Raw genomic sequence first — 27,194 nt, 5'->3', positions numbered from 1 at the left:
AGTAAAACATTGGTTGTAAAAACATCAGCAAATAACTGAAACTATAAAAAGATATGAAGATATTGAAAATAAAGAACTGAAAAAGATAACTGGAATCAAGAATACAGTAAATGGATTTAACAATAGCTGATGATGATATTAGAGAAGTTAAAATATGTCAGAAGAAACTATATACAATGCAGCTGGAGAGACAGGTGGTGGAAATATAGAATAGAGGATAAGAGACATAAAGGATATAGGGAGAAGGCATAATGTAACTTAATTGGAGTCTCAAAAGGAGAGGAGAGAGAGACTTGGGTATAGGAACTGGAAAAGCTGAGGATTTCCCAGAACTGATGATCAATCCAGTGTTTTAGAAAGCCAAGGATATATAAAAACAAATTTACATCTAGAAACATCAGACTAAAATTGCAGAAAATCAAAGACAAAGAAGCAATAGTTTGATTAACAACTAATTTTTGAACAGCAATGCTGAAAATCAAGAGACTGAAATAAAATGACTGACAGCCTAGAATTCTTAATCTAGTGAAAGTTTCCTTCTAAATGAAAGCAAAATAAAGACGTTTTCAGACAAAAAAACCCAAAAAACAAAAAACCGTGAGAATAGTCTACCCACACAAAAAGAAATTCTCAAGGATATTTTTGAGGCAGGAAGAAAATTATCCAAGATGGATATTTGGAATAAAATGCAGCAAGAAATAAAAACAAAGAAATGTTAAAAATAGGGGTTGTGTAAATAAACATTGGCTGTATAAAACATTAATAATAATGTCTTGAGGTGGTGAAAATATTTATTATATTAATATTATGGAGAATTAAAATATACAGCCACTATAACTATAAGCACTGTGAGAGTAACCGTGGTTAAGATAGGATACATGACTATCTTGGAGAAAAGTAAAGATATAGATAAATACTAGACTTTTATAGGCCAAGGATTCATGTAATTTCTAGGTAACCATCAAAAAAAAAAAAAAGGTTTAACTTTATAAGAGAGAAAAAACATAGAAATTTTTAAAAAATCAATCCAAAAGAAGAAAAACAGGTCAAATAAAAAGCATATAAGGTTTAAACTTTATAGATTTAAACTCAGATTTCTTGGTTATTACTCTAAATATAAATGAACTAAATGCTCTGGGGGAAAAAACAGCATCTGGATTTCAAATAAACACAATGATAAGCTCATTATAAAAGATACATCGTAAACATAAAAATACAAAATTTGAAAGTTAAGAAAAATGGAAAAGGATATCTACAAATAGTAACTAAAACACTAGCTCTATTAGTTTCAAATAAAGTAGACTTTAAGGTCAAAAGCATTGCTAAAGATGAAGAGGGACTCTTCAAAATGATAAAAGGTTCAATTCCACCAGGAAGACATAACAATTTTAAATTTATAAAGCAAAAAATTAACAAAAGTATTAGAAAATAGAGAAATCTACCATCATCCTGGAATATTTTAACACCCCTCTCAGTAATTATTAGAACAAATAGACACAACTATTAGTAGGAATTTAGAGTATTTAAAAAACATAGTCAACATAGCTGACATATAGAGATACTACACCAAACAACATCAACGTATAAATTATTTTCATGCCACAGGAAATGTGTATAAAAATTAACTACATAGTGAGGAATGAACTAATAAAGTATTATCACAAAGGCAACTAAATTAGAAAGCAAAAACAAAATGGACACAAAAAATTTTGATAAAATAAAACATCTATTCATTCATGATTAAACTGTGAATGGAAATCAAAGGGAAGCCCTTTAACCTCATAAGGAGTGCAGCTAAAGAAAAATCTCGGATGCAGGCTTTGTGTGCTAACTTTGTTGCCTACTAACAAAGGAGAACAACTTGATTGGTTCGTTTAGAACTCAAATGGACTATGTCTTCGTAAGTACAAGCATCAGTTTTTCATAAAATTTGAGTACATTAAATTTTATCCACTTCTCCGTGATTGTTATTTTTCACAATTCTTAAAAAGGTAGTTTTCAGATAGTGGACCTGGAACAGAGAAGCCTTTGGCATTAAGAGAATTTTTTTTTTTTTTAACTTTCAGAAAATGGAAAGTTTTCCCTCAGTATAAGAGTAGTCTAATGAGATACAGCCCAGCTTTGCAGTTAAAATCACAGTACTGACTGCGTTCAGAACTCAGCTTTGACACTTGTTAGCTGTGTGACTTTGAGCAAGTTATGCCTCTGAGCCTCAGTTTCCTTATCTGTAAAATGGGGCTAATACCACCTACCTCATAGACCACTATAAAGATTATCTCAATATGTAAATTTGAAATAATGCTTGACAGATAGTGGGTACTTGCTAAGGAAGAATCAAAACTTCAGAACTCAAGACTTCTCTTCCCAAGACTTTTGCAAGCCAGTTAATCAATTCTCTGTCTTGCTTTGGAGCCAGTTGTATTGCCTTTGACCTAAATCTGGCCAGGAAACAAGACATTTTTTTGGCTCCCAAGTCTGCTTTGACAAGAGCTGGAGTATATACTCATGTAGACAAGCTGCACATTTATCAGGATGAGGCCTCCTGGCAGCCTTCAGGGACAGAGCCATGAAATCAAGGCTGGGATGCTGCTAAGGGCCATGCTGTTCATACATTCATCTGCCTGGTAACCAGTGTGTGAGCCTGTTTCTGAATGATGCTGTCAGCTGTGGAATGTATGGAGAAAAAGGACTCCCTGCCATGTGATGATCTGAAAAAGATCCCTTCTTCTATGCTCATTAACACTAATTCTTAAGAACAGCTCTGAAATGTGGCTTAATGGCCATTTAATGGCAGGCAGGGTATGGCCTTCAGATCTGGATTCTAACTGCTCGTCCATGGGGTAAAGAGCCAACCAAACAGATTCTATATCTGAGAGTTGCTTTGATGCCTGTAAGTGATCAGGCAGTGAAAACATGACTTAAAACTGACTGGGAACATTTAATAATAATGCTATTAATACTTACCATGGATTGGATGTTTTCTATGTGACAGGCACTTTGTTTAGTGCTTTACATGTATTATCTCATTTCATGTTTACAACAACTCTGAGGTAGAAACTACTACTAGCATCCCAGTTTCAGAAATGAAGCACAGAGAGATTAAGAACCTTGCCTAGTTAGTGCTAGAGAGGGAATCAACCAAAGCCTCACTGATTCATGCATTCAGCCAACATACTATATGGTCTCCCATATCATGTAGCTCTAACTTCTTTCCCCACCTAATAAGCAGTCAAGCAAAAAGTCAGCCCAGAGCAATGTTTAGACTCTTACTTTTTGCTCTTATCAGCTGTTGTTGCTTAATGAAGTCCCTCTAAACTTAGTGGCACACTACGAGAATGATTCCAGCGTACTTGTGGATCCTGTGGGCCAAGAATTTGGGCATGGCACAGTGGGATGGCTTGCCCCACCCTGCTCCGTGATGTCTGAGATCTCAGAAGGGAAAACTAGAAATACTGGCAGTGACTCAAATAGCCAAGAGCCAGAATCTTCTGGAGATCTCTTCACCCGCGTGCCACAGTTGCTCAAGGCCTTCTGTGACCCAGTCCCAGAAGTCACATTACATCATTTCTGCTGAACTGTATTGGTTGAAGTTTCATAGCCTCGCAAATTTCAAGGGAAGGGAGAAGAAACCCCACCTCTTAATGGGAGGGATTCTGAAGAATTTGCAGCCATGTTTTAACTTATCCTGGCTTCAGGATATCTCATATAAGAAAGATGGCTCCAAACCCAAAAGCAAAAGATGTTTCAGCAGCATAGTCTTCAAGACCCATTCTCATTTTTCATAGCTTCAGGTTTGGAAAATGTTTTCGAAATGAATTTTCCAGCTTCATATTAGTGAACAGTGTTTTTATCAGTCAGGAGGGTCTAGATAATTCCATGGTAACAAACAACAAACAATTCCATGGTAGCCTAAAACTGCTGAAAATCAAGTCTATTTCTTGTTCACATTGTACATTCATCACAACTGGGTAGGTGCCCTCTTCTGCATTGTTCTTACTCCAGGGACCAGGTACATGGCACAGGCATCTGGAACATTGCTGGTCACGTGCAGAGGGAGAAGAAAAACATTGGCTGAAAATGATCATATCTCTAATGCTGAGCCCACCGACACAAAATAGTCACAGGGCCCCACCTGGCCAGGAGAGGGCCTGGAAGCTCAGTCTTCCCATGTCAGGGAGGAGAAGAAAACAAGGTGTTGGTGTGCGGCACTAATGGCTAACACAGTGGTCAGATGATGCCATGTGCAAAAAAGAGCTTAAATGTGCTATCTTGAATAGTCTTGCTGAGCCTAGACCTTAGAGAGCTTTGGAAATGAATATTTGTAACTCATCTTTTGAAATTGTATAAAGTGTGTAAAAATGAGTTAGTTTGGATGCATGTGAGCTACTGTGTGAATGTGTTCAGATTCTATTACACAAACCAAATTCAAAAGTTTGGTAGACAGCACAATTTGAGGACATATGGGGAAGCTGGCTGGAGTTCCAATTGTGGTTTTATGATCCTGAACTATGCCTTGAAAAAAAACCCCCATGACCACCTATGGCTAAGAATCACTGGTCTTCAGGGATACCTGTAGTCCTGGTATAGGTTCTGCATTGTGTCCCAGGCTGTGTAGCCATAAAATCCGGTGCTCTTCCAGGGCAGGGAGTGTGTAAGATCTGTGTTAAGGACACCTAGAAGCTCAGTCACAATCTTTCTGGTACATATACCCCTGTGAAGCCATTCTCAGGAGCAGCCCTGTGGGTGGGCACCACCAACACACACACCACACACCCCATCACCACAGAGGCCAGCTTCAGTGGAGAGTGGGGCAACTGCAGGACATGCATCCCCATGGCAAACCCTGGGGTCAGAAATTCAAATGACAGGCTGATAACTCACCAAATTTAACAAGGCATTAGGATACAAGACAATGGAAAGTTGTTGATTTGAACTAGAGTGCTTTCTAAAGGCATTCAATTTGACATTTAAAAAATATATATATATTAACTTTGTGCCAGCCACAATCAAAGACCATAGAGTGGATCCCTTGACCATCCATCCAGTAATTTGCATGCCCTGAGTGAGCCTTGTGTGTTGCATTGAAGGTGTCCAAGTGTTAGCTCAATTCAACCATTGTTTTGTGTGACAATAGCAAATGTTTACATGCTTGCCCTGTGTGCCAGGCCCTGTTCTGAGAGTTTCCTATTCATTAGCACATTTAATCTTCACAACTGCTCTATGAGGTAAGTGCTCCCTGTTTCATGTAAGGAAAATTAATGCTTAGAGAAGTTAAGTAGCTTACCCAGATTGCACAGCTCATAGGGGTACAGCCAGCCAGGCTTTGAACCCAGGCAGCTGGGCTTCAGAGTCCATGCCTTTAGCCCCTCTCCTACACTGCTCTAGGATAAGGAGCATAGCACCGTATAAGAATTGTTCTCAGACCTGGATATGGTATCAGAATCACTTCAGAAGCTTGTCAGAGCTGCTCCTTGCCTGTCTGGTTCCTAGGTACAGTGATCATTCCATCTCTATGACTGGGATCTGCAACCAGTATCCCCAGGTGACTTTTACCTGTTGCCCAGGTAGCAGTCTGCTGACCAATCTTTGGGAGACTTCTGTTGATACTTTTAATTGATCTCTGAGGAGTAAGGCTTCCCAGGATCCATAAGCACAATGCCAAGCTGAATTACATCTTTGTTCCGACCACAGGAACCCAGTTTTTAAAAAATGATGAGGACTGATAACCTAGATCTTGGCTTTGGAGTCTTTAGGGAACAAAGGGAGAAAGAGGAGGCAAACAGAGAGAATCCTTGTATAACACTACCTGGAGAGACAATGATCCTATTGTGTTTTTAACCTCTGGTTTCGATCTTGCAGCTATATTTCTGCTAACAATTTTGTAAGGGGAGAGAAAAACTAGTTTGCCTTTAAACTAGCAATTGTATACCACATGAGGAAAACCTTTGAAGTCTATTGTGGATATACCCAATGAAGAGAAATATGAAGACATGACAGGGATGTTTGGGGGCGATGGAATCTGAACCAATTAGTAATTCTCCATCCTTTTGCAGTGTTTTTGGTGGCAGAAGGAGGTGATGGAGGAAGGGGTGAATAGCAAGAGAGAAGAGAGGGAAAGGGAAACAGAGACAGGGAAGCAGTTCTATGAAATTTCAACTGTCAGCTCTTACAGATTGGTTTGGTTTATGCGACAGGACAGTGAGAGGGCACAGAGATTCGGCCCAGTGTCTCAGCTGCTCTCTCCCCTTCTCCATCCCCACTTGGTACTTCTTTGTGTAGAGCCAAATGGAGCTCATGTGTTAGATCTGGAATCTGAATGCCATCCTTTGCCTCTTAAAGTCCTGCATCAACTGCAAAAGTGGGGAGTGAACTGGCCTCGTTTAGTTTCTGTTAGGCAGGTTGCTGCATTCTCAAAATTCTAGCTTATTTTTGCTTTGATGATCTTCTTTGGGAGTATTTCACCTAATTCTATTTTGGAATGTCTCTTTCCCCTCAGAAGAGAGCTTTTGTGGAGGCCTGTTTTCTGCTATTGACAAGATAGGTTGATTCTCTGAGTGTTCGGTTCTGAATTCAGATTTACCTATAGTTATCTTTCAAATTGTTGTTTTGGTTAATTTTAGGTCCATTTTGATGGATAGATAGATAGGCAAATTTATGACATGAGATTAAGGAGATTAAGGTATGTATTATAATAAAGATCAACGTGTTTGCAGCGTTAAGCATTTTCATTTAATTTTTATCAGCAAAAATATATTTGATTTTGTTTTCAATGGTAATTTGTCTTCTATGTGCTTCCTAAATGGATTTAAAATAGCTAGTCATGTTTGTTGCCTAGAATCTGGGCTACTGTAAACAGGCAGCATCTACTGTAGGGCACCTTTTTGCAAATTAAGAAAAGGACCCTCAGCAGGAGTGCACCAGACAGGAGGCTGGAGGACAGCGTCTGCGTGACATGAGAAGACAAAGGTGCTCTTCCTCGGGGCAGCCGTAGCCCCTTGCCAGGACTCCCGGCTTGGCGAGAGGAGCTTGGGATGGACTCCTTCCCACACTCACCCCTTTGGGCAGTGACCCTGTCGATTACAGACCCTTGTACTTGGCTCTCTTTGTTATATTGTGAGAGTGTGTGGGATGTGAAGGGCAGTGCAGTCAGAAACGGTCTCCAACACGGAGACGTATGGGAAATAAAGCCAGAGGATGACTCCAAGTGTATAATCATAGCAGGTAGGAATTGCTCCGTGACTCTTGAGATGCGAGAACTGTCACATTTCTATATTGTACAAATCCATCAAGCTCTAGCTCAGCTGCCCTGTTTGAATTGGCAGGAGGCTCACTAGAGGTCACCTGGGGCTTCCTCCCCTGTTTCAGATCATCTAACACAGTCCAGAGGGTAGGAGGCAAAGGGAGGGCTCATGCTGTCCTGGGGAAGGGGGTAGGTCTCTCCGGTTGTCATTACCGTGGTGCTCCTCAGCACTGCCACCTCTAAGTGTGGATCCCCACCGCCTGTGTGCGGTGCTGCTCTGGGCAGGGGCGTAGGGTCTTTTCTTGGTAGTCCTTGCCCCTGCCCACAGGGCGTCCTTCTGCCAGCACGTCTCTCCCTCCTCAGCAGCATCCCAGGGGGTTCGCGTTCTCACCATTTCCAGAACTCACAGTCTTTCTCCTTTACTGCGTTCCTGGATGGGACAGCTTTCCTTTTCTTTCAGCTCTGGAATTATGAAGCCATCACTCCAGCCCTCTTTCCCCATTAGTATTTAGTGGCTCTAAGACCCAGCCAAGCACCTGTGAAGGCTTCTCAGGCAGATAAAGAGAATCCTGATCTAAGACCCACAAGGGCCTACACCCTCGCTAGGATGGAAGGGGAGAGTGTAGAAATGGAAGGATAGCTCATCCCTTCCTGATGAATCTGGATGAATCTTCCTGATGAAGGGAATGCAAAAACACAAGCAGTTTCTCAGCAGGTCGCCCCACTGCACTCAACACTCACTAACTCACTCTGTGACGTAATATTCCAAAGCCACCAATTATTATTCCACGCAATTCCTGTAGCAAGATACCTATTATGAAAGACTTTTAAGAAAAACAATTACCTTCCAGTAGCTTAGAGTTTAGCTGAAGTGTGGCGGCGGAGGAGAAATACTCCCTCACAAATTCCTGTAATTCAAGACAAAACAGAAATTAATAGAAAAGCAGGAGGGGGGTCAGGGGATGGTGAGATCCTACCTGGGTGGGGTTGGGGTATCAGAGAGATTGCAGGAGGAAGGCACTGAGGGAGAGTGAGATTTTAAAATCATTCTAGACTGAAACAACGATGTGTGTAAAAGTGCAGTAGAGAGAGAGTTGGGGGGCTGCCTCTGGCTGAGACATCACAGCTTAAGGGGTACAGGGAGTGGGAGGAATGACAGGCGGGGGACTGGGGAGGAGGAGTGGAAAGGCAGGGTGGATTGGTTCCCTGTGGCTGCAGTAAACTGGATGGCTTAAAACAGCAGAAATATATTCTCTCTCAGGTCAGGAGGCCAGAAGTCTGAAGTCGAGGTGTTGGCAGGGCCCGAGAATCCCTTTGGATGCCCTAGGAGAGAATCTCTTCCTTGCTGCTTCCAGTTTCTGGTGGCTGCAGGTGATCCGTGTCTTGTGGCCACATCACTCCATCTCTGCCTCTGCCTTCATATGACCTTCTCCTCTGTGTGTGTGTGTGTGTGCGTGCGTGCGTGCGTGTGCGTGTGTGCGTGCGTGCATGCGTGTGTGCGTGTGTGCGTGCGTGCGTGTGTGTGTGTGTGTGTGTGTGTGATCTCTCTCTGGCTCTATCTAATATGGATAATTAGGTTTGCATTTAGGGCCCACCAGGATGATCTCCTTCCTGCGAGATCCTTAACTTAATTGTATCTATAAAACTCAAATAAGATAACATTTGCAGGTTCCAGGGATTAGGACCTGATATCATTGGGGGGCCGTTATTCTGCCTGCCACAGAAGGTAAAACCCAAATGCCAAGAGCCTGACAGCCATGCTGAGAGTGGCCAGCCTTAGCCTTTGGGAAGCCGTCCAAGACTTTTTATATCAGGGAATCATATAAACAAGTGCGTTTCAAAAAGAAGCTCCCTCTGGTGAGGCTGAGAACAGTCAGCAGACTCCTACAAGCCAGGGGTGCCAGGGACTGTGTTGAGGCAGAAACAGTGGAGAAAGAGGGAGAAAATGGATGGAGAGCCCTGGTGGGACTATGATCGGAGGGCAACTGCTTGGGTGTGTGGGAAAAGGAGAAGACTTCCAGAGGGAACTTCCAGCCGAGCCTGTGGCGAGCACGATGGCATCTGCTGACAGCAGAGAGGGGAAGGGGGTACCACGACCTGGTTTGGTGAGGAAGTTACTTTTGATTTGCAAGACATTTAGTTTTATAAGGAAAAAGCTTTTTTTCAGTGGTGGTAGAAAGCTGGACTATGATGGGTCCTCAAAATGATTCAAGAACATACTGTGAGTGTGTTTATTTTGTTAATGTGATTTATTTAAATTTGTTTTTAAATTTTGATTTATTTTAGTGCACAAAGAGACCAAAGTTAGCTCAGAAAATCCAAGAGTGGGGTCTGGCATAGGGCCATGTCTCAGAGACTAGACCCAGAGCACAGTTATCGACTCAGGCCCTCCTAGCAGGAGTTAATGGGTCTTTACTTTAGAGATTATTGGGAGTCAGGCCGTTCTGTTCTCTCTACCAGATCTTTTCTTATTTTCCTCTGTTCTCTTTAATTCTTATTTCTCCTCATTCTTTTCTGTTTTCTTATGATTTTTATGATCTTAGAGTCTCTGCTTTCTTGTAACCTTAGATGGAGCCTTAAGCCCTCATGGTTAATTAATGATAACCTTATGGGTTAGTTCCCGCTGCTAACTGCCTGTTCTTTCATTACATACCAGTTCAAATTCGTGAGGGAGAGAATACAAATCAGCTAGTTCAAGTGTCACCCCTGGCTATGTCGTAGGTCACTAGCCAGCCTTTGGATTGGCTGCCTGTAGGTCATAGAGTCACTCCTGGTCCAGTCAGTTATGGCCAGGGGGTGGGATCATGTGCTACAGACAGGACAACCTAGGCTTCAACTGGAGCCCAACCTTTGACAGCACAGTAATCAGCATGCCTTGGAGTACTGGTCCTCAAAGTGCGGTCCCTGGACCGACAGCATCAGGATTCCCTGGGAACGTTAGAAATGCCAGTTCTTGGGCCCCACCCCAGACCTTGTGAATCAGAAACTCAGGAGGAAAGGTCCAGTAATGTGCTATTAATAGACCCTTCAGGAGACTCTGGTGCACATACAAGCTTGAGAACCACTGTTTCTCAAAAACCAATGTTCAAGTGAAATCACGACAGCATGTCAGGCATTCCAGATTTGGTAGGTTTTAACCAAAGTGGGAGTGTTAATGTTAGTTGATCCTAGGGATCAGGAGAAAGTGGCCTTTGTTATAAATCCCTATTTTACAGATGGCAGAATGTCAGTGTTTTCTGTTGTTGGGTGATCTGCTTTCTCCGGGTTTTATTCCATGTCCCCCAAAATGAACCATGATAAGTACTGTCCACCCCATCCACCCACTCCCCAGTCCCCTTCACCATCTGCCCCCCGACCTCAATATCTCCCTGACCCTACAAAGGCACATTCCTTATAGAGACCAGCCTAGGCTTCATTCCCTCCACAAATTCTAACAAATCTTGCGAAATAAGTGATTGTGTTTCTGGTTAGAGTTTTGTTTTTCTCCAAAAAAAAAATCAGTTAACTATTTACTTTGAGTCTTGTGACATTCAGATCATATACACTTCTCCTGTCTTCACAGGTCAGGGTAAGAAGTTCAGTTTGTTAGTTTTTTTTTTTAAAAAAAATGGCTCTAATTTACATGAATGGGGATTAAAACAACTTAAAGCAAGAGAGAAGATGGGGAAGAAAATAAAAGGAGAAACCCACTCTGTCATTCCAGGGAGTAGGAACAAGTTAAAACATAATGTCAGGCTAGGATTGGGGTGGGGGTCGGGTGCCAAAGTATTCAGTAATCAACATAAATATTGTAATGCAGTATTTTCAAAAATCAAAATCAATGCAAAAAAAAAAAAAAAATCCAAGAAAAACCAAGTATCAACATTTTAAATAGAGACAGGGTCCCATTCCCTTTGTGGCCTAGTAGGCTTATTAACTAGAGACAACAATAAGTATCCACCAACCCCTGCAAGGTGGAAGAAGGATGCTGGAGCCACATTGTGAGTCACTGAATGGATACATTGCCCACCGTTTGGAGCAAGATTAGCATTTACTGTTTCCTGCTCTTGACTGTAGAAAAGCTATGGCAAGGACTCTAAGAAGCACTGGAATTGGAAAAAAGATGCTATATTTCTAACATAATTGATTAAAATTTCTATTAATTTATTTCCTTTATTCACAAAGAGTCATATTGGGACTTCCAATATAGTCACATAACCCACCTAGCTGGGGACACCCCTTCTCACCTCTGCCCACCTGCTCTTGGTCAGTAAGGACGGCCGGTCCGTCCTGCCTGAGCCCTCGTGGGATGCGGGACTTGCCTGGTGCAGTGGGATGAAGATCCCGCTGTTTCTCCCACCCTTCCTCTCAGGCTCACTTTGTCTTCTCTATGTTTCCTTGTCACTCACAGGTCTTGTGTTCAGAATGCATGATGCAGAGAGCAAAAGAGGACCCATGTCTTTGTTCTCATTCCAGCTCAGCCACTAAGCAGATGTGTGACCCTGGGTCAGTCATGTCTCCTCTCTGGGCTTCAGTCTCCCCGTCTGTGACATCAAACTAGATCTTCCCACCCACATTCCTCTCTGCTTTTCAAACTCTGTGCTTCCAGTTCCAGCTCTGAAATTCCACATCCTCAGGCTTCTGGTTTTCAACTCCTCCCTCTTCCTAGGGTCTCTCCAGTTGCATCAGGAAAATTCCTCTCTCTTTCTCTTCCCCTCTCTTTCTCCCTGTCTCTCTCACCCTCTCTCTCTCTCCTTCCCTCTCTACCTCTCTCTCAGTTGACAATATGAGAGGAGTGTCTTAGATTTACCTGTATCAAAGCTGTGATTTGTAAAAACAAAATGACAGTAAAAATCCAGCACTGCTGACCCTCCCACCTATCCAGAATGCCCTACATGAATGTCCACAAAAGCCTCTATCGGCCTCGCTATCTTTTCATCAAGCTGACATATCATTCATTTACTCCACAAATATGTACCAAACATCTCCTAAGCAGCGGGCATTTTTCTAAGCCCTGAATAAGACAAAGTCTCTGCCCTCATGGTATGGCCGTTCATCCCAGCACACATATATTTACTTTATACGTTCAGGGAAGAAAAAATTACTTATTACCCTTCAAAAAATGGGAGCTTAACTTATGCTAGCAGGCAAAAAAATCAATCTTGGGCATTTCTAGGCACCTCTCCCCAGGACCGCCTCGGGTCATGCAAAGTCTAAACAAGCTCCATGTTTCTGGGAAAATGCGTAGAAGAACCTCATTAATGTTCAGTCCATGGCGCTGATCACTCATGTGCTTCTTTCCAAGCCCCGCGTGTTTCCTTGGAGGCAGATGACTCCACGGCTTCCGTGCCAGGTCAGCCTGGGGCTCTGCTCAGGATGGGAGTCCTGCTGTTTCGGGTCTTCCTCATGTGGGGTTTCCAAAAATGTGTTTCTTTCCCTTCAGTTTGCATAATTACCACTGAAGCCCTCTTCTTTGATGTGATCAGGGCCAGGGGCAAGTGCTTAGTTCATTAATCCAGAAAGAGAGTTGAAAGAGGTCATTAAATGCATACATATCTTGACCACTGTATTTTTAGCATAGAACATAAATGTACGTTCATTTGCCAATCTCTTAATTTTGGTCTAAGACCTTTTTTTTGAATACGAGCCTCCTGTTTGGTGTTGTTATTCTCTTCCTTCAAAAGATTCCCACCCATACTTCATCATCTATAATGTCCGTCTTTGATTCCTTTATTGTACAGCGGGAACTTAAAGACAATTGTGAAGCAATCTGAGGACACAACTTTTCTATACTTTTTTGATTTCTCCCTGTTTTAGTTTGTTTTGTGTTGCTATAACAGAAATACCTGAGACTGGCTAATTTATAAGGAAAAGAGGTTTATTAGGCTTACGATTCTGGGACAGCTGCATCTGGCACGGGCCTCAGCCTGCTTCTACTCATGGTGGAAAGTGGCAGCAGCCGGCACGTACAAGCAGATCACATGGCGAGAGGAAGCAAGGCAGGGGGGAGGTGCCAGGGTCCTATAAACAACCTCCCCCATGACTCAATCAGTTTCCAACACTGCCACATTGGAGATCAAATTTCCACATGAGTTTTGGAGGGGACAACACATCTAAACTCCATCACTCCCCAATATTTTATGGTGTCTCACCCACATCTAATTTCACAGGACTAGCTAATCAATGTTACAGGCATCAGGAGAAAATCACCTTTGGAAACTGATATAAAAAAGAGAAAAAGATTTTTATTTCCAGTGGCCAGGACCGCACCAGCCAATTCAAGGTACGGCCCCGAACCGTCTTTGTTCTCGGTTTTTAAAACTGCAAGCGCAGCAACTCGGTTGCCCAATCAGCACACCAAGAGGTATTAGCCAATGCAAGCAAGCCAACAGTACATGAGCTAATTTTGCAGTTAGCAGAGCTCCTCCCATCCCACCCCCACTTTCCCACCTAACTCTCACACAATGGAGGGGCTATCTTAAGTGGCATCAGTCCTGCTCTTAGAAAAGAGGGCATTACTTCATCACCATTACCTATTTTTTCCAACACATTCAACTTAAGTTTCAAAGAGAAAAACTCTTCCTGTTTATACTCATATTCCATTGGTTTACATGTAATTAGATCGCATAGTCTCAGTCAGGAGTCCAACAGGCATTAGCGTGTTTAGGAACACTGGACTGACTCCTGATAAGCACAACTCAACTGCTAAAGGCAAGAGAGGACGAGCATGTTAAGAATGATCTATTGGTCACAGGAATCCAGTGTGCTGCGGACTGAGTCAGGATGTTTTACAGCAGAAATGGAAAACACGTGTCAACCTGCAGAATTAAGTGGAGATCAGTAAAGAAAACTTCTTCTGTATTTACAGTCTTGGTTAAAACTATGCTCTCCTACCCTTTTGCCAACAGATACCACTACTTAAAGATGTGATGTAGAAAATCCTTAATCTCAAAATTCACAATGTTGTAAAACAAAATGCTTTAACCTTTCATTTCTCTGTTTCAAATTCAATTTCACTGTATTTTCTTAAAGTAATAGGATATTATAAGTTTCTCTTTATTCACCGTCTAGGACTTCAGTTAAATTGATTGATTTTAATTTCCCTCTCCCTGTACTGGTCTTATTTTTTTTTATAGGTGTTAGTGAAGGATTATCTAGCTAAAAAAGGAGGAGCAGGAAAGAGGGAAGAGAAGACAGGAAGAGGAGCAAAAGCTAGTAATCGCATTTGTATGCAAAATGGGTGCTTGGCTCCTAAAGAGTCGAGATGCCCCTATCTGGGCATCACATGGAATCTGTCCTGGCAAAATATGCCAATATGAAATTTTTCTGGGCACCAGCCAAGTTATTAAGTGGAAAAGAAACCCTTCTGTTTTTATAAATCAAGCTTATGGAAGTGGAAGGGGGAGGAAAGTGCTGCTTGCTTGTGTGGTTGACAAATGGCTCTTGATTTTCACCTCCCTTCTAGCTTCCAAGATTGTACCCCAGCTTCTCTGCCTCATCATCTTCACAGAGTAAGATAATTTAATACACTTAGAGCTGGAATTGCTGCCGGATCAATCTTTCCAAAGCACAGCTCTGATAGTGTCACCTTTCTGCTCAAAACGCTTCAATCTCCCCCCTTGCCTAGTGAGTTAAATCCTGACACCTGCCCCTAGCATTTAGGTTTCTCCAAACAGGGTTGGCTCACTTATCTCTCAGGGCTCCTCTGTGTCTACCCTGCACTCAGGACACACGGGACTCTACTGTGCTGTCTTGTACCCTCTGTATTTGCCTGTGTTCTTGTTGTCTGTCTTGCATTGTGTCCACTCCTTCATGCTTGTGTCTGATAGGAATAGGTTAGGGTTGCAAGTAACAGAATTCCCCTCCCGCCTCCCAGAATACAGCCTCCGTTTTCCTGAATTATGAAATCCTGTGTCCTCCTCCCTTACCCTAGTCTTGCCCAAACTTCTTTTCTATCAGTATCTCTATATTAGTATTTGACTTTAAATGAACTCACTTTGTTTTCACTTCGATCTATTTATTTATTATAGAAAATTTACATCAGTGCTTAACATGGAAAAAACAATACCGCCTGATAGTGCACCATAAAAATGAACTCAATGAAAACATACAGTCAGTACCTTCTAGCTAGGCCACTCTCGCCCAAGGTATGCACTGTGTTGTTAAAGATTGGTAGCAAACAGTTTCTTCTGGAAAAAATCAGGATTGAGGAAGAATGGAAAATATATCAACCTTCTCACTGTTTTGTAAGTAAAACCATGTCCACACACCATCATGAAAAAAAAATCATCATGAATGGTATATGCTCCACACTTTGGAACCCAGTGCTTCCCCCACTGTGATATGATAAGCAAGAAATGATCGTTACTCCTCTTCATGGCTTCCACCTTTCCAAGAATCTATTTCTTAGGTCTCTAAACCTCCCTCACCTCCTTCTAGGGAACACTGAGGTACCCCACGAGCCACAGCGTCATATAATGGGAAGAAATGATCAGTTATTCTGCTGCATTCGCCAATGGACTGGTGTGTCTTCTCTGAAACACTGGGATTGTAGATTCTTTAGACACATGGTCTTAGGATGGAGAATGAGCTTTTATCCTCAAGTTGCATGTGTGTGTGGTGGGGGTGGGAGATGTAACTGGCAGGGGGGAGGGGTGTGTAGCAGAGGAAGACTGCGGGTTTTCTGAACTTCCATAACTCACACTGCTCTGTTCGTGAAAGGCTCCAATGTTCTGGTAGTTGGGTTGTGCATTTTCCTATCTTAGATAATTTTTTTAAGACTTTGGAGATCATCCTCTCCCCCTACTCCCCTGCCCTGCCGCCTCCATTTGATAAAGGAAGAAAACAAAGGTCCAGAGAGGACTCTGCCTGTAAGCAGCAAATTGGAATTTGAATCCAGAGGCTCATGATAGAAATCCATCACAGTGGCCCATCCTGTGATCAGGACACGGTTGTTCACAGACTTTCTTCCTCCTTTTCCAGGCAGTGCTAAGCCCTCTCATAGCCATCGCGCTGAAAATATCCCAGATTCATGAGAGAACTGGCCGGAGGGGACCCACCGTCATCACCTGAACGGAGGAAAGATCATTCAGCAGGGCCAAAGAGAGTGCTCGGCGGGGTGCTCCACCAAAGCCTTCTTGCTACCTGTTTGTGCCTCTTATGACTTTGGAAAAAACAAAAGATATTTTGCTGTTGGGGGGAGGGTTGTGGGTGGGAAAAGAAAACAATCCATTTTGTTTTGGTTTTTTTCCAGTTCCTCCCAGTGCAACAGGGTCTGGTCTTTAGTTGTCTATTAAAGCTGCATTATTGGTTGATATCTATATTTTATCACATGAAGGAACCTCCCCTTTTGAGAGGAGTAAGTGGGCCAGAAAACTGTTAATCATAGCATCTGTGCATCATTGGTACCACATGAGAAAAGGTTCTGAAATAGTGAAAGAGAGAGCAGTGCCAGAATTAAGCTGATCCCAAGCCACAGGAGACCTGGGCAGGCAGAAAAGACACTCCCCAGCATGGAGGAGGACTGAGCTTTTCCTTCTAGGTCAGGTCTACACTGGGGAAAGGTTTTGTAACTGCTAATAGCCCATGTTGCTCCTGTCAACCACCTGATGGCCCAATCTCCCCCCATCCCATCCCCGACCTTCTCTCACATCTAACACTTTCTACAGATCACAATGGCACGCTTCCAACAAAGCATATCAAAGGGTGTTTTTCCTTTCTTATTTTGTAAATATTATGTTAGCTATTAAGTTGGCTGCATTCCTTCAAATCCAGCCATCCATTGTGCAGGTGGGAAGGAGTTTATTGGCAATACTCTGCAGATGAATGCTTAAAATTTGGGGGGCCCTTTCTTGATTACATCACATAGGTCGATACATGGGTTTATACAAATCTGTCCTGTGAAGACAAAAATACCACCATGTCACACTATCTTTCTGACTTTCCCAGTAAGGACCTATTTTAATGCACTTGTGTGGACACAGTTCTGATCTTGTAATGGCTGTGAAAGGAGAGGGTGAAACACTGTAAAAGTAGGAAATGAAGTGGGTGCTGGAGGAAAATATCACTAGTGGTACACTTATGGGCCTGATGGGATGGAGAGGCAGGTAAGGACTCCTGCTGAGAAGAGGAGAATCGCCTCTGGCTTTCTTTGCCTGGGAAAAGGATATTGTAGCTCTAGCAGCCTTATCTGTCCTCAGCCAGAACACTCTGTGCATGGGACCTGTTTGCATCTGCTTTGCTTCCTTGGGAACGGCACACTCACTGATCATGTTATTTGCAGAGATCATCTGGTGCACTTTGACTCTTAAGCAATGCATTGTTGCTGTAGCCAAGGTTAGTGCAAGCAAGGAAACATTCCCAGTAAAGCATTTGTTTCCATTTTCTGTCTATGCTCTTGTCAGGAACTTGCTAGGACATTTAGTAGCCAATAAAAAAGAAATTCTTTATTTCAACTTTATTCAAGGATCATGGGTTTTTGCTTATTTGTTTTGCCATTTGAGAAACTCCAGTAGTGATCACCTATACTGATAAATCTGCCTTTCAGAATACTTGCAAGGGCTGTTTTTCATTATTATGACTTAGGGAATGTATTAAATAAATGGAATAGAAAAAGTGAATTGCTCAAAACTGCCTTTGAGAGTCAACAGAAACTAAACTGGCACCTAGTCTTTCATTGCGACTGTCTTCATTTCAAAATAATAGGAAGGTGGCTTCAAGCTGAGATTCTAAAGAACCAGTATGACATTTATCACCAATGAAATAAAATATGCCTGTAGCTTTGGTTCTCATCATTTCTTAAGCAGAGGCCCATGACAGCCATTCATTAATTAATCATGGATGTGTTGGTCAGGACAATCAGATGCATTCTCAGGTGTATCCGTTCTAGGTAAGAAAATATTTACTTTTTCTCAAGTTGCTGAACTTGTAATCATCTCTAACTTTTAAGTTCAAATGTAAATTAGTCCTCACTTAAAAATTCTGTTTCTTTATTTCAATATGGAGCTATGTGTATTCAGTAGAGTAAATATATATTCACCCATTCACCCATTGATACATTTATTCATTCATTCACTCAGTAAACATCGTTTGAGCAGCTACTCTAGGCATAGTCCTGTTTTAGATGCAGCAGGGAGATGGATAAAATGTTATTCCTGCTCGTATGAGTTTATAATTTGGGAACAGGAGGCTGTGACAAACATACATGGATAATCAGGTGGACAAAAATGTTACAGCAGAGGCACAAGCAATGTGCTGTGAGAATATACAGAGAGGGGAGTGATTGACTCAGGGATGGGGGGACACTAAGCATGGTAGAGTTTCTTGGGATTTGTAACCATGTATATAATTTCACAGAAGTAAAGGTAGCAAGAGGAAAGCCTAGGCGTTGAGACCTAGGATGGCTGGAGAGGAGGCTTGCTTTGGGTCCAGTGGAGGTTGGCTTGGACGGGTGGGATTGAAGCATACATCATGTCATAAATATCGGGTGAAGCAAATGCTTGGGCCCCACCGTGGAAAGCAGCAGCTGCACAGCCACCTATTTTTACAGAGCTTTTTCTCAACTACTTTGCCAAAGGGAAGGTCCTTCAGTGGCTCTAGGACACAGCCTCTCTCTGGAACCTGCTCAAATTCATGCTGCCCAAGGTATTATTTCTGCCTTACATAAAATCCAAGCTTATCGCTGAACTGTATGTGTATGTACTCTTGCTTGATTCTCAGGAGAGGTGAAAGACAGGAAGTCAGTCCTCCCCCCAGAATGTTCTTTATGTTCTTAAAGATGGAGCTCCAGCAACTCATCTTTGGGAGTAAACGACTTGAGACATTCAGGAATTTTATGAGAATCAAAAGAGTCAATCACAGAAAAGACTATAGATGGAGGGTGGCAACTGTCAGGGTCACTCTGGTGATATACTGAGAGTTTCACTCACTATACCATGTGCCTCCAGAAATTGGGAAGTAACACTATGCATAATGCATTGGCTCGCAACCAGAGCAGTACTGCCACCCACTCTGGGGGGTTTGGAAATGTGTGTGTGTGTGTGCCAGGGAGGCATTTAGTGGGAGGGGACAAAGGATGCTAGATATCCTGCCAGGTGTCAGCCAGTCTCCCAGAACAAAACATTGTTTTCTCATCCAGGATTCTTAAGTTTATTAGCTGCCCTTGAAAATGGTTAGGCAGCTGTTATTAAAATGAGCTTATTTATCAAATCTTACTGATCCAAGGCACAGCACACATCCACAGTGTTTGTAGGACACATAGTGCTGCATAACATTATAGGCTGAAGGGCTTGGACATGACATGAAGGCTTTCTGCACAAGAAGCCTCAGATTTATGCATGGTCCCATGGTGGCATGTTGGGCTGAGAGTTGGCTGCACTGAGCCATGGCAGGGACAACGGTATGATGACTTCTGATTGGCCACCTGTAGGTCAGTGTAAGACATGGGGGTGGGAATTAGAAAAACACCTGGGGGAACTGCTGATAGAATAATAGGATGCTCCATTCCATTGCTGGATCATGCACCAGATTCTCTCAAAACGTGTGGACATTGAAAGCCCAGACACCTGCCTTGAGGAGATTTCCATCCCTGAGTGTAGAAGGGTCTGAGAAACTGTGCGCCTTTGGAAATGATGTAACTGCCAGTAGGTCAGTCTTTGGCCCTCCGTCAGTTACAAACAGCAAGAGATTATCTGAGGCAGCAGAGCTTAGCAGAATGCCTGTTCCACTCCAACCAGCTGGAGTCCTTATCAGTAGAAACAGTTCATGCAGTTGACTCACATACTTACTTGTTATTGAGTCAGCCTAGGATGTCATGGAACTTTATAGAATACAGTGAAGATATGGATTATAAGCCATGTATTTACCGTTTTCCCATGCCTTTTAGCTCCTAGTATGTGCCCTGTGGTGTAGGCATGCTGGTACAATGCCTCACCAAAGACAATATATTTAAGTAGAATCTTGAAGGGTGAGGTCTGGCCCGTGGCTCACTTGAGAGAGTGTGATGCTGATAACACCAAGGCCATGGGTTCAGATCCCTATATAGGGATGGCCGGTTGGCTCACTTCAGAGAGCGTGGTCCTGACAACACCAAGTCAAGGGTTAAGATCCCCAGTTATCTTTAAAAAACAAAAAAGAATCTTGAAGGATGAATAGATCGGTCAGTAGAGCACTTGTGAGATTTTGCATGGAGGAGTGGAAAATGACCACAGTACATCTCAGGATTGCAAAGATGCAGCATAATTTATTCTACAACTGACCTTGGCATCCTCATCTTCTGGGGTCGTGGTGGTGATTATTTAAACTTGCTGCTCAAAGGGACATTATGAATTACACTACTGGACATTCACTAGCTCTGAGAACTTCCCTTCACCATTGACATGTGAGCCTACCATGCACACGTGAGAGGAGGGAATGACCAAAAACTCTCTCCAGTGGAGACTTTCCCATTTCCACTTCGGCATATTCTAAGTGCCCACCCTACCATTCATGGAAATATGGTTCCCAATCCATCACCATTCATTTCATCATAAACCTGAGAGGAAGAGGAGATACAATATCTACTTCCCATGAGTGAATCCTCCAGGGGATGACCAATGTATTACTAGTAACTGCAGTAGGACACTTTTGTCCGACTTGCCCATTGATTTTCATTGCTGGACTTCTCAAATGTAGGATTTGTTTTGGATAATACCCATGTTCTTGATGCTTGATTCAGAGTAATATGTTTTCTAAAAAAATCGATAAGTGCCTATTGGTTCTTTTCAAAAAGAAACACCCAGGTTATTTTCTGAATCAACAGTTGGTGTTCCCTAACGTTTGGGTTTGCAGAAAGACTAACTCATCTTGTTGCTGTGCTACTTTCATGTGGATGACACAATTTGGACTTATGCCCTTTGACTATTGATTTTTTCCAATACAAAAAAATGGCAAAAAAGAAAGTTTAAGTATGAAATTCATTGCAGTAAAGGAATTAAAACAATTTCTTATGTAAACCAAAATTAACATTCGTTTCACCTGCCTACCTATAGTTGGAAAATCTCTCTACAACAAATGCAAACTCTGGATGAAAGCCCGATGGTATTGCTTTTTCAGTTGAGTTAATGTGCTCAGACCCCCAGGGAAAACTTCAGAATAACTGTCTTAGTAGAGGTATAGAAGGAGATGATTAGAGAGGAATAATAAATTGCATTGTTAATAAATGATCACCTTCCTATTGGACAACCATGAGTGACCTTCACATCCAGTTATGCCCTCGATATCAAGGACTCAAATCAGAGATTCCCAAATGAATGATTCATGGACCAGGATTTCCTTTTATGTGGCTTTTTGTTTATTTGTCAGGAAATACTTTATCTGTGCATTTAGCAATGACGGGGAGGAGGAGGCCACAGAGGCTAAATCCCATCTTGACAACCCTCTTCCTCCTTGAAAGATCTACATCCTTCCCTCCAACTGTCCAAAGCCCTTCCTGTGCCCATTCACCAAGGCTGTGGCCCATTAGAAACCATCCTTCATCATCGATATAGTGATCAAGTTAAGGGACATACACTATGAGGTGAAGGCCCAGCCCCTAGGCAGAAAACATGGCAGGCTTATTTGCATTTTAAAAGAGAAGCCTAATTAACCCTAAAGCAACCTCTGCTGTCTCGCCAAGGGTTCTAAGATATTGCAGGAAACCTGAGGCTCTACGTTCTGTTAGGGCCCATTTTCTGAAGCAGGGAGAAATCCAAACTGCTCCCTAGAAGGAGGGCAGTAAGACAAAGCTAGCCTAGCACAGAAATTTGAAGTAAATAGATACTTTCTTGTCCGAGGACCTTTCTTCACCCTCCTGGAAGTCACTATGTGCTATTGGACAGGTTTCTTAACTTCTCAAAGCCTCAGTTTTATGCCTCTGTAAAATGGGAATGATCATAGCACCTATCTTTTAAAAATGGAATGAGGGCTAATTAACATGTATGAAAAGTCCAGCACAGAGCCTGCCATATAAAAGGCATTCCATAACTGTAAAATATCAATGCCAGCATCAATGCCCCACTTGATAGAGGAGGAAACTGAGGCCCAGAGAGATGAAGATCCTCGCTCAAGTTCAAAAGCATCAGTCTGTCTCTGTTTCCACCACCCTGCCACCTGACTTGTCCTCTTGTATTAAAAATACAGTAAAATATAAGAAAGCTAAGGATGATACATTGGGTTTGAAAATAAATGTATCAAGTCCAAAAGTCAAGATCCTTATCTTGTGATACAAAGAATTTCCTGCTAGTGGTGAAGTCCATCATTAAAGTCTCTTATCTTTCAAATTCTAGAGATTTACAGGGAGATTCTTTGAATTACATATAAATATTTTAAAAACTTGACAAGATCTATATCAAATTGTATGTTAATACCATCTGTGGCTAGTACAAACTCTTTTCCCTCTTGAATTCTGTGTACTTTAAGTAAAGTATTCTGTCTATTCAATTTGAGTCTATAAGAAATCTTACCTGCTTGTATGAGGATCTCTTTAAAAAAATAACTCATTTAATATTTTGTGTTTGAACCATTTTGAAAGCAAATATTAGTCACTTTTTTCCGTATAGAAAATACACATAATTAAAACAAAGTAATACAAAATAACATTCATAGTTTCCAAGGGCATGTGTCCTGCCATGTGGATCACTGTGTCACTCAGATAGTATGGCCAGTGGGGGCAGCTATGAAACCAGCTAACAAAACACTGAGCAACCCACATATTAAACAATGACCTCTCTTTCCAGCACACCTTCCCTGTGTGATTACTAGGTAATGTTGCACATGAAGGCACGTCGCTGTCCTGACAAGCAGCATCTGTTCCTCCCTGTTTGGGGCTGAGGTGATGGGAGGGGAGCTGAGCGAGAGCAGAAAGCATCTCTGTGAGCAGAGCTGGCACAACACCGCCCTAGTGGGAATCCTCTGAAATGTCTGCTTGGTGCTGGCCACACCCTCCAGGGCCTCACCTGCCCTTGCACGGTTCAGCACGTCTGTGGAACTGCATGCTGTTACACACAGCATCCCCTTGGCGAGTTCTCGGGCAGGGTCTCAGGCATGGCTTTTCCTCCCACCGTCCCTCTTCTGCCTTTGTTTCCAGCAGCTGCTTCCTGCAAGGGCACGTCAGGCGTGCAGGTCAGCCTTCCCTGCCTTGGGCATTCTGGGCTCTGCCTCTCAGCGTCCTCCAATGCAGCTGCAGCCACCAGGTCGGCGATGGACTCCTCATACGATGGTGGGGCCTTGGGGTGGGTGTGATTTTCATCCTGGAATTCAAGGTCAGTCTCCGTATAGAGAGGTGGGGGAATGTCAGAGGCCTCTCCCTCCACAGAACAGGTCTGTTTTTCTGCATCCAGGCTCTCCTCATAAGCTGGAGGGTAAAAGTCTGGCCTGGGAGACAAAATACCATGAACATACATGTGTTATTTAGGCGTTCATGCCAAGGAGGCATATGTCTGCCTCTCTAACTCACATTGTGTGAAGTTAAACTGCTAAGAAACATTGATTTTTGAAACAGATGTACTTCTTTCTTGGCATCACCAGTTTTTTAAAAAATGTGCTGCTCTTCCAGAAGAACCTCTTTATCAGCAATAGGATGTAGCCTCTAGTCACATTTTTTTCCAGCTGGTTATTCCATGCTCTTCCTTCTCTCTTGCTCACTCACTCATGGACACGGGGCCATTCAGTGAGAGATGCTTATCAGCAGCAGGGGATGTGGGGGCTTTGACTGTGCAGTTTCCCTCCACCCAGTGCTCAGTCCACTCACAGCCTTGTTTCTATTCACACACATCATCTTCTACTCAGTGGCACTGACTGCCTGGGATCCTCACAGCCAACAAAAGAATGAACAAAACCCAACTGTGTGCAGATTCTGAACTATGCCATATGCTTCTCTCTTTCCTACCACCTTTCAAGTCTCAGCAGCTAGTTTCAAAGAAAACATGCAAACATACTCATTTCTCACACCATTTCAACTGACAACTTTATGCAGATTTCAGCTGCAGCCCTTTCTGTGCCAATAGGTCAATGGCTTAATGGGGCCATCCACACAAGGGCTGATGCACTCATTGGTAATCTTGCCCAAAGTTGCTGATTGCTAAATCTTTCTGGCTTCTCCATCATGAATGGGATCGGGTGTGGGGTGGAGGTAAGGAAGAGACAGGGTGAGTTTGGTGAGTTGTGTATTTATAGAGCAAGTGCTTCCAGTGCCTACAGGCAGTGTTTATGGTATGTAACCACAACAGAACAGGGGCTGCCATTTGTAGCCACAGCTCCATTCCAAATGTTACCAGGCCCAAAGCCAAATAGCTAAAGGAGCTGTCTACTGTATGGCATAAATCTCAGCCTTCCCTGGGAATAGCCAAGGCTGAGTCACAGGGCACATGTGTAAGGGCATTGAAGACAGAGAGGTGAGCTGTTCCCTGGAGTGATTTGAGAGGCTCCAGGATAACTGCCACCTGCCCCCAAACCCCATCTACCTCTCCCAATCCCGCTGTCCTCCCACTGGCTATGGCATTCATATTCCCAGAGTCCTGAATTCCACCACTGGAGACCATTTGCTTTGATACCTCAACCTGGGTACCCATTTTGAGTGCAAATTCTTCTGAGAAATATAACTTCCCAGCTGACTTCTTAACCATTCTGAGTGGCTGAGCATCTATTAAATGCTGCAGGAAGAGGCATAATATGATGCATGTGTTAGTAAATTTAAACTATGTTCTAAAGGCACTCAATTACCCTTTCTTTTACTTTTATCAGAATTCACACTCTAAAAGTAGTCATCTACATTAATACCAAAAAAAAAAAAAATCAACACTCAAGAAGCATCTTCTACAATCACTTTAGTTATCTTAATTTTTAATCAAATCCAGAGACATGGCTGGTTAGTCTAATAAACATTGGAAATGGGTTTTTGTTGTTGTAATTAGTATCTTATTAATTAGCATAATGGATGTCAAAAATGGATCATCATGGGTAAGATTACTTGTATTTAACTTATATGGAGTAGCTAAAATATTTTAGATACTCTCTACCCTTGCATGAAGAAGGCAGAAGAATTTATGAGTCTTGAAGCCTGTACCTTAACAATGATGCCTGAGATTTTATCCCTAAATGGTCCTGTTTGGCAAAGAATTAAGAGATTTCTGGTAAAAAAAATCTCTCAGTTGACCGTAAGGTTAACTGAGTCTTTTTTTTTCCTTGTATTAATATATATATATATATATATATATATATATATATATATAACATATTTTACTATTTTTAAGTGTACAGTTCAATGGCATTAAGTACACTCATGTTATTGTGCAACCATCACCAAAAATTTTCCATCATCTCAAACTGAAACTCTGTACTCATCAAACAATACCTTCCCCCTCCCTGTCCCCCAGTCCCTAGTAACCACTGTTCGACTTTCTGTCTCTACGAATTTGACTACCCTAGGTACTCATATAAGTGGAATCATATAATATTTGTCCTTTGTGTCTAGCTTATTTCACTTAGCATGTTTTCAAGGTTCATCCATGTTATAGTATGTGTCAGGATTTCATTTCTTTTTAGGGCTGAGTAATATTTCATTGTATGTTTATACCAGATTTTGCTTATCCATTTATCATGGATGAAAATTTGGGTTGTTTCCCCCTTCTGGCTGTTGTGAATAATGTTGCTGTGAACACTAGTGTACAAGCATCCATTCGAGTCACTGCTTTCAATTATTTTGTGTAAATACCCAGAAATAGAATTGCTAAATCAAATGGTAATTCTATATTTAATATTTCCAGGAACCTCCATACTGTTGTCCACAGTGGCTGCACACACCATTTTGCATTCCCAACACCAACACACAAGGGTTCCAATTTCTCCACATCCTCACCAACACATGTTTTGTTTTGTTTTTTGATAATAGCTGTCCTAATGTGTGAGATGGTAGGGTTAACTGAATCCTACCTCTAGAATATTATTGCCTTGCTTTGAATGAATCTTTCATACAAGATGAGATCAGAATACCTAACGGGACGGTAAGCTGGGACTTCCCTGAGCTCACAGAGGTTACAGGACTGATTTAAGCCTGCTTGCTCATTTGCTGTGTGGCAGAATTTGGTCTGGGATTTGCTTTCCTTATAACCTGGTAGCCAGGTTATGGGGAATCACTAACCATCTTCTGCTTCTAACTAATGATAGCTCTCATGATATAACAAAAGGACCTAAGAGTTGGGTCTCTTAATTTGGCTTAGGTGGGTTTTCACTGAAGGTGGTGGGGGTGATGGTATTTCTCTGAGAAAAATTCTTCTACATCATGGTTTTCCCAATTATTTCTAATGACTAACCCCAGAGTAATTTCCCAACAACAAATCTTCAGTTCTGGGGCCCGGGACATGTAAGTCACACCAGAGTAGGATTTAAAATTATTCAGCTTTTACACAACTCAGCCCATTTGAGCCCTTCTCAGTCCCTCTGGCTCTCAGCACATACCTGTCCACTGTGGCCGGGGGCAGGGCCCCATGAGCAAGGTGTTGTGTGAGCACGTGGCTGAACATCCTTTTGCTTTCACTCGCCTGGTGGTAGGTGCTCCAGCAAATTCCACTCAGAAGGATCACAAATCCCAGAGGCAGAAGCCAATAGGACACAATCAGGCTCCCCTGACAGTTGAATGCTGAGCCTGTGGAAAGGAATAAGGCCCCCAGGCAGACCATCAGGAAACCCATCAGGACTGCAAGAGCACAGAGAATGAGGCTAGTTCTGTTCTGCATCCCCGCTCCTTAGGAACCCAGCACCCTGACCCTGCCACTCCCCTGCCTCCCGCTTGCTCCAAGAGAATGAGCTCATTCGCCAGCTTGTGGCTTTATAGGCTTGGGGACCAGCTGGCCTTTGGACGACTACATGAAGCAGACACTTAGGAGCTATTCATTAACCATCGAAAGTAACTGTAATATCCTTGGAGGATTAAACTAAAAACATAGCATTGTGTACTGCAGGA

General features: G+C 42.5%; 2 protein-coding genes across 3 annotated transcripts in view; one reads left to right on the top strand and one right to left on the bottom strand.

Annotated features, from left to right (window-relative positions):
• PGM5 (phosphoglucomutase 5) overlaps window positions 1-17,678 on the top strand; it is a 179,717-nt gene extending 162,039 nt beyond the window's left edge. For both annotated transcript variants that reach the window (XM_063080437.1, XM_063080438.1), the window contains one exon: window positions 16,202-17,678. In XM_063080437.1, the coding sequence (XP_062936507.1) occupies window positions 16,202-16,291 (90 nt within the window). In that variant the 3' untranslated portion in view covers window positions 16,292-17,678. The remainder of the gene's footprint in view (window positions 1-16,201) is intronic.
• Window positions 17,679-23,232: 5,554 nt separating this feature from the next.
• Window positions 23,233-26,967, bottom strand: TMEM252 (transmembrane protein 252). The gene is made up of 2 exons (XM_063080410.1): window positions 26,690-26,967; window positions 23,233-23,608 (listed from the first exon to the last, which is right to left on the bottom strand). The coding sequence occupies exons 1-2, from the start codon at window positions 26,965-26,967 to the stop codon at window positions 23,233-23,235; spliced, it is 654 nt and encodes a 217-aa protein (XP_062936480.1).
• Window positions 26,968-27,194: the final 227 nt, after the last annotated feature.

The sequence above is a fragment of the Cynocephalus volans genome, chromosome 16 (genome assembly GCF_027409185.1).
Source record: "Cynocephalus volans isolate mCynVol1 chromosome 16, mCynVol1.pri, whole genome shotgun sequence".
Classification (NCBI taxonomy): domain Eukaryota; kingdom Metazoa; phylum Chordata; class Mammalia; order Dermoptera; family Cynocephalidae; genus Cynocephalus; species Cynocephalus volans.
The sequence above is the reverse complement of the archived record's forward strand: the minus strand, read 5'-3'. Positions and strand labels throughout refer to the sequence as shown.

What these genes read in the sequence shown, in the direction of transcription:
- TMEM252 (XM_063080410.1), bottom strand. Translation starts at nt 26,967, where the DNA reads ATGCAGAACAGAACTAGCCTCATTCTCTGTGCTCTTGCAGTCCTGATG. An exon ending in CCCCCGGCCACAGTGGACAG is followed by an intron (nt 23,609 to 26,689) that starts GTATGTGCTGAG and finishes TTTGTCTCCCAG; the next exon opens with GCCAGACTTTTACCCTCCAG.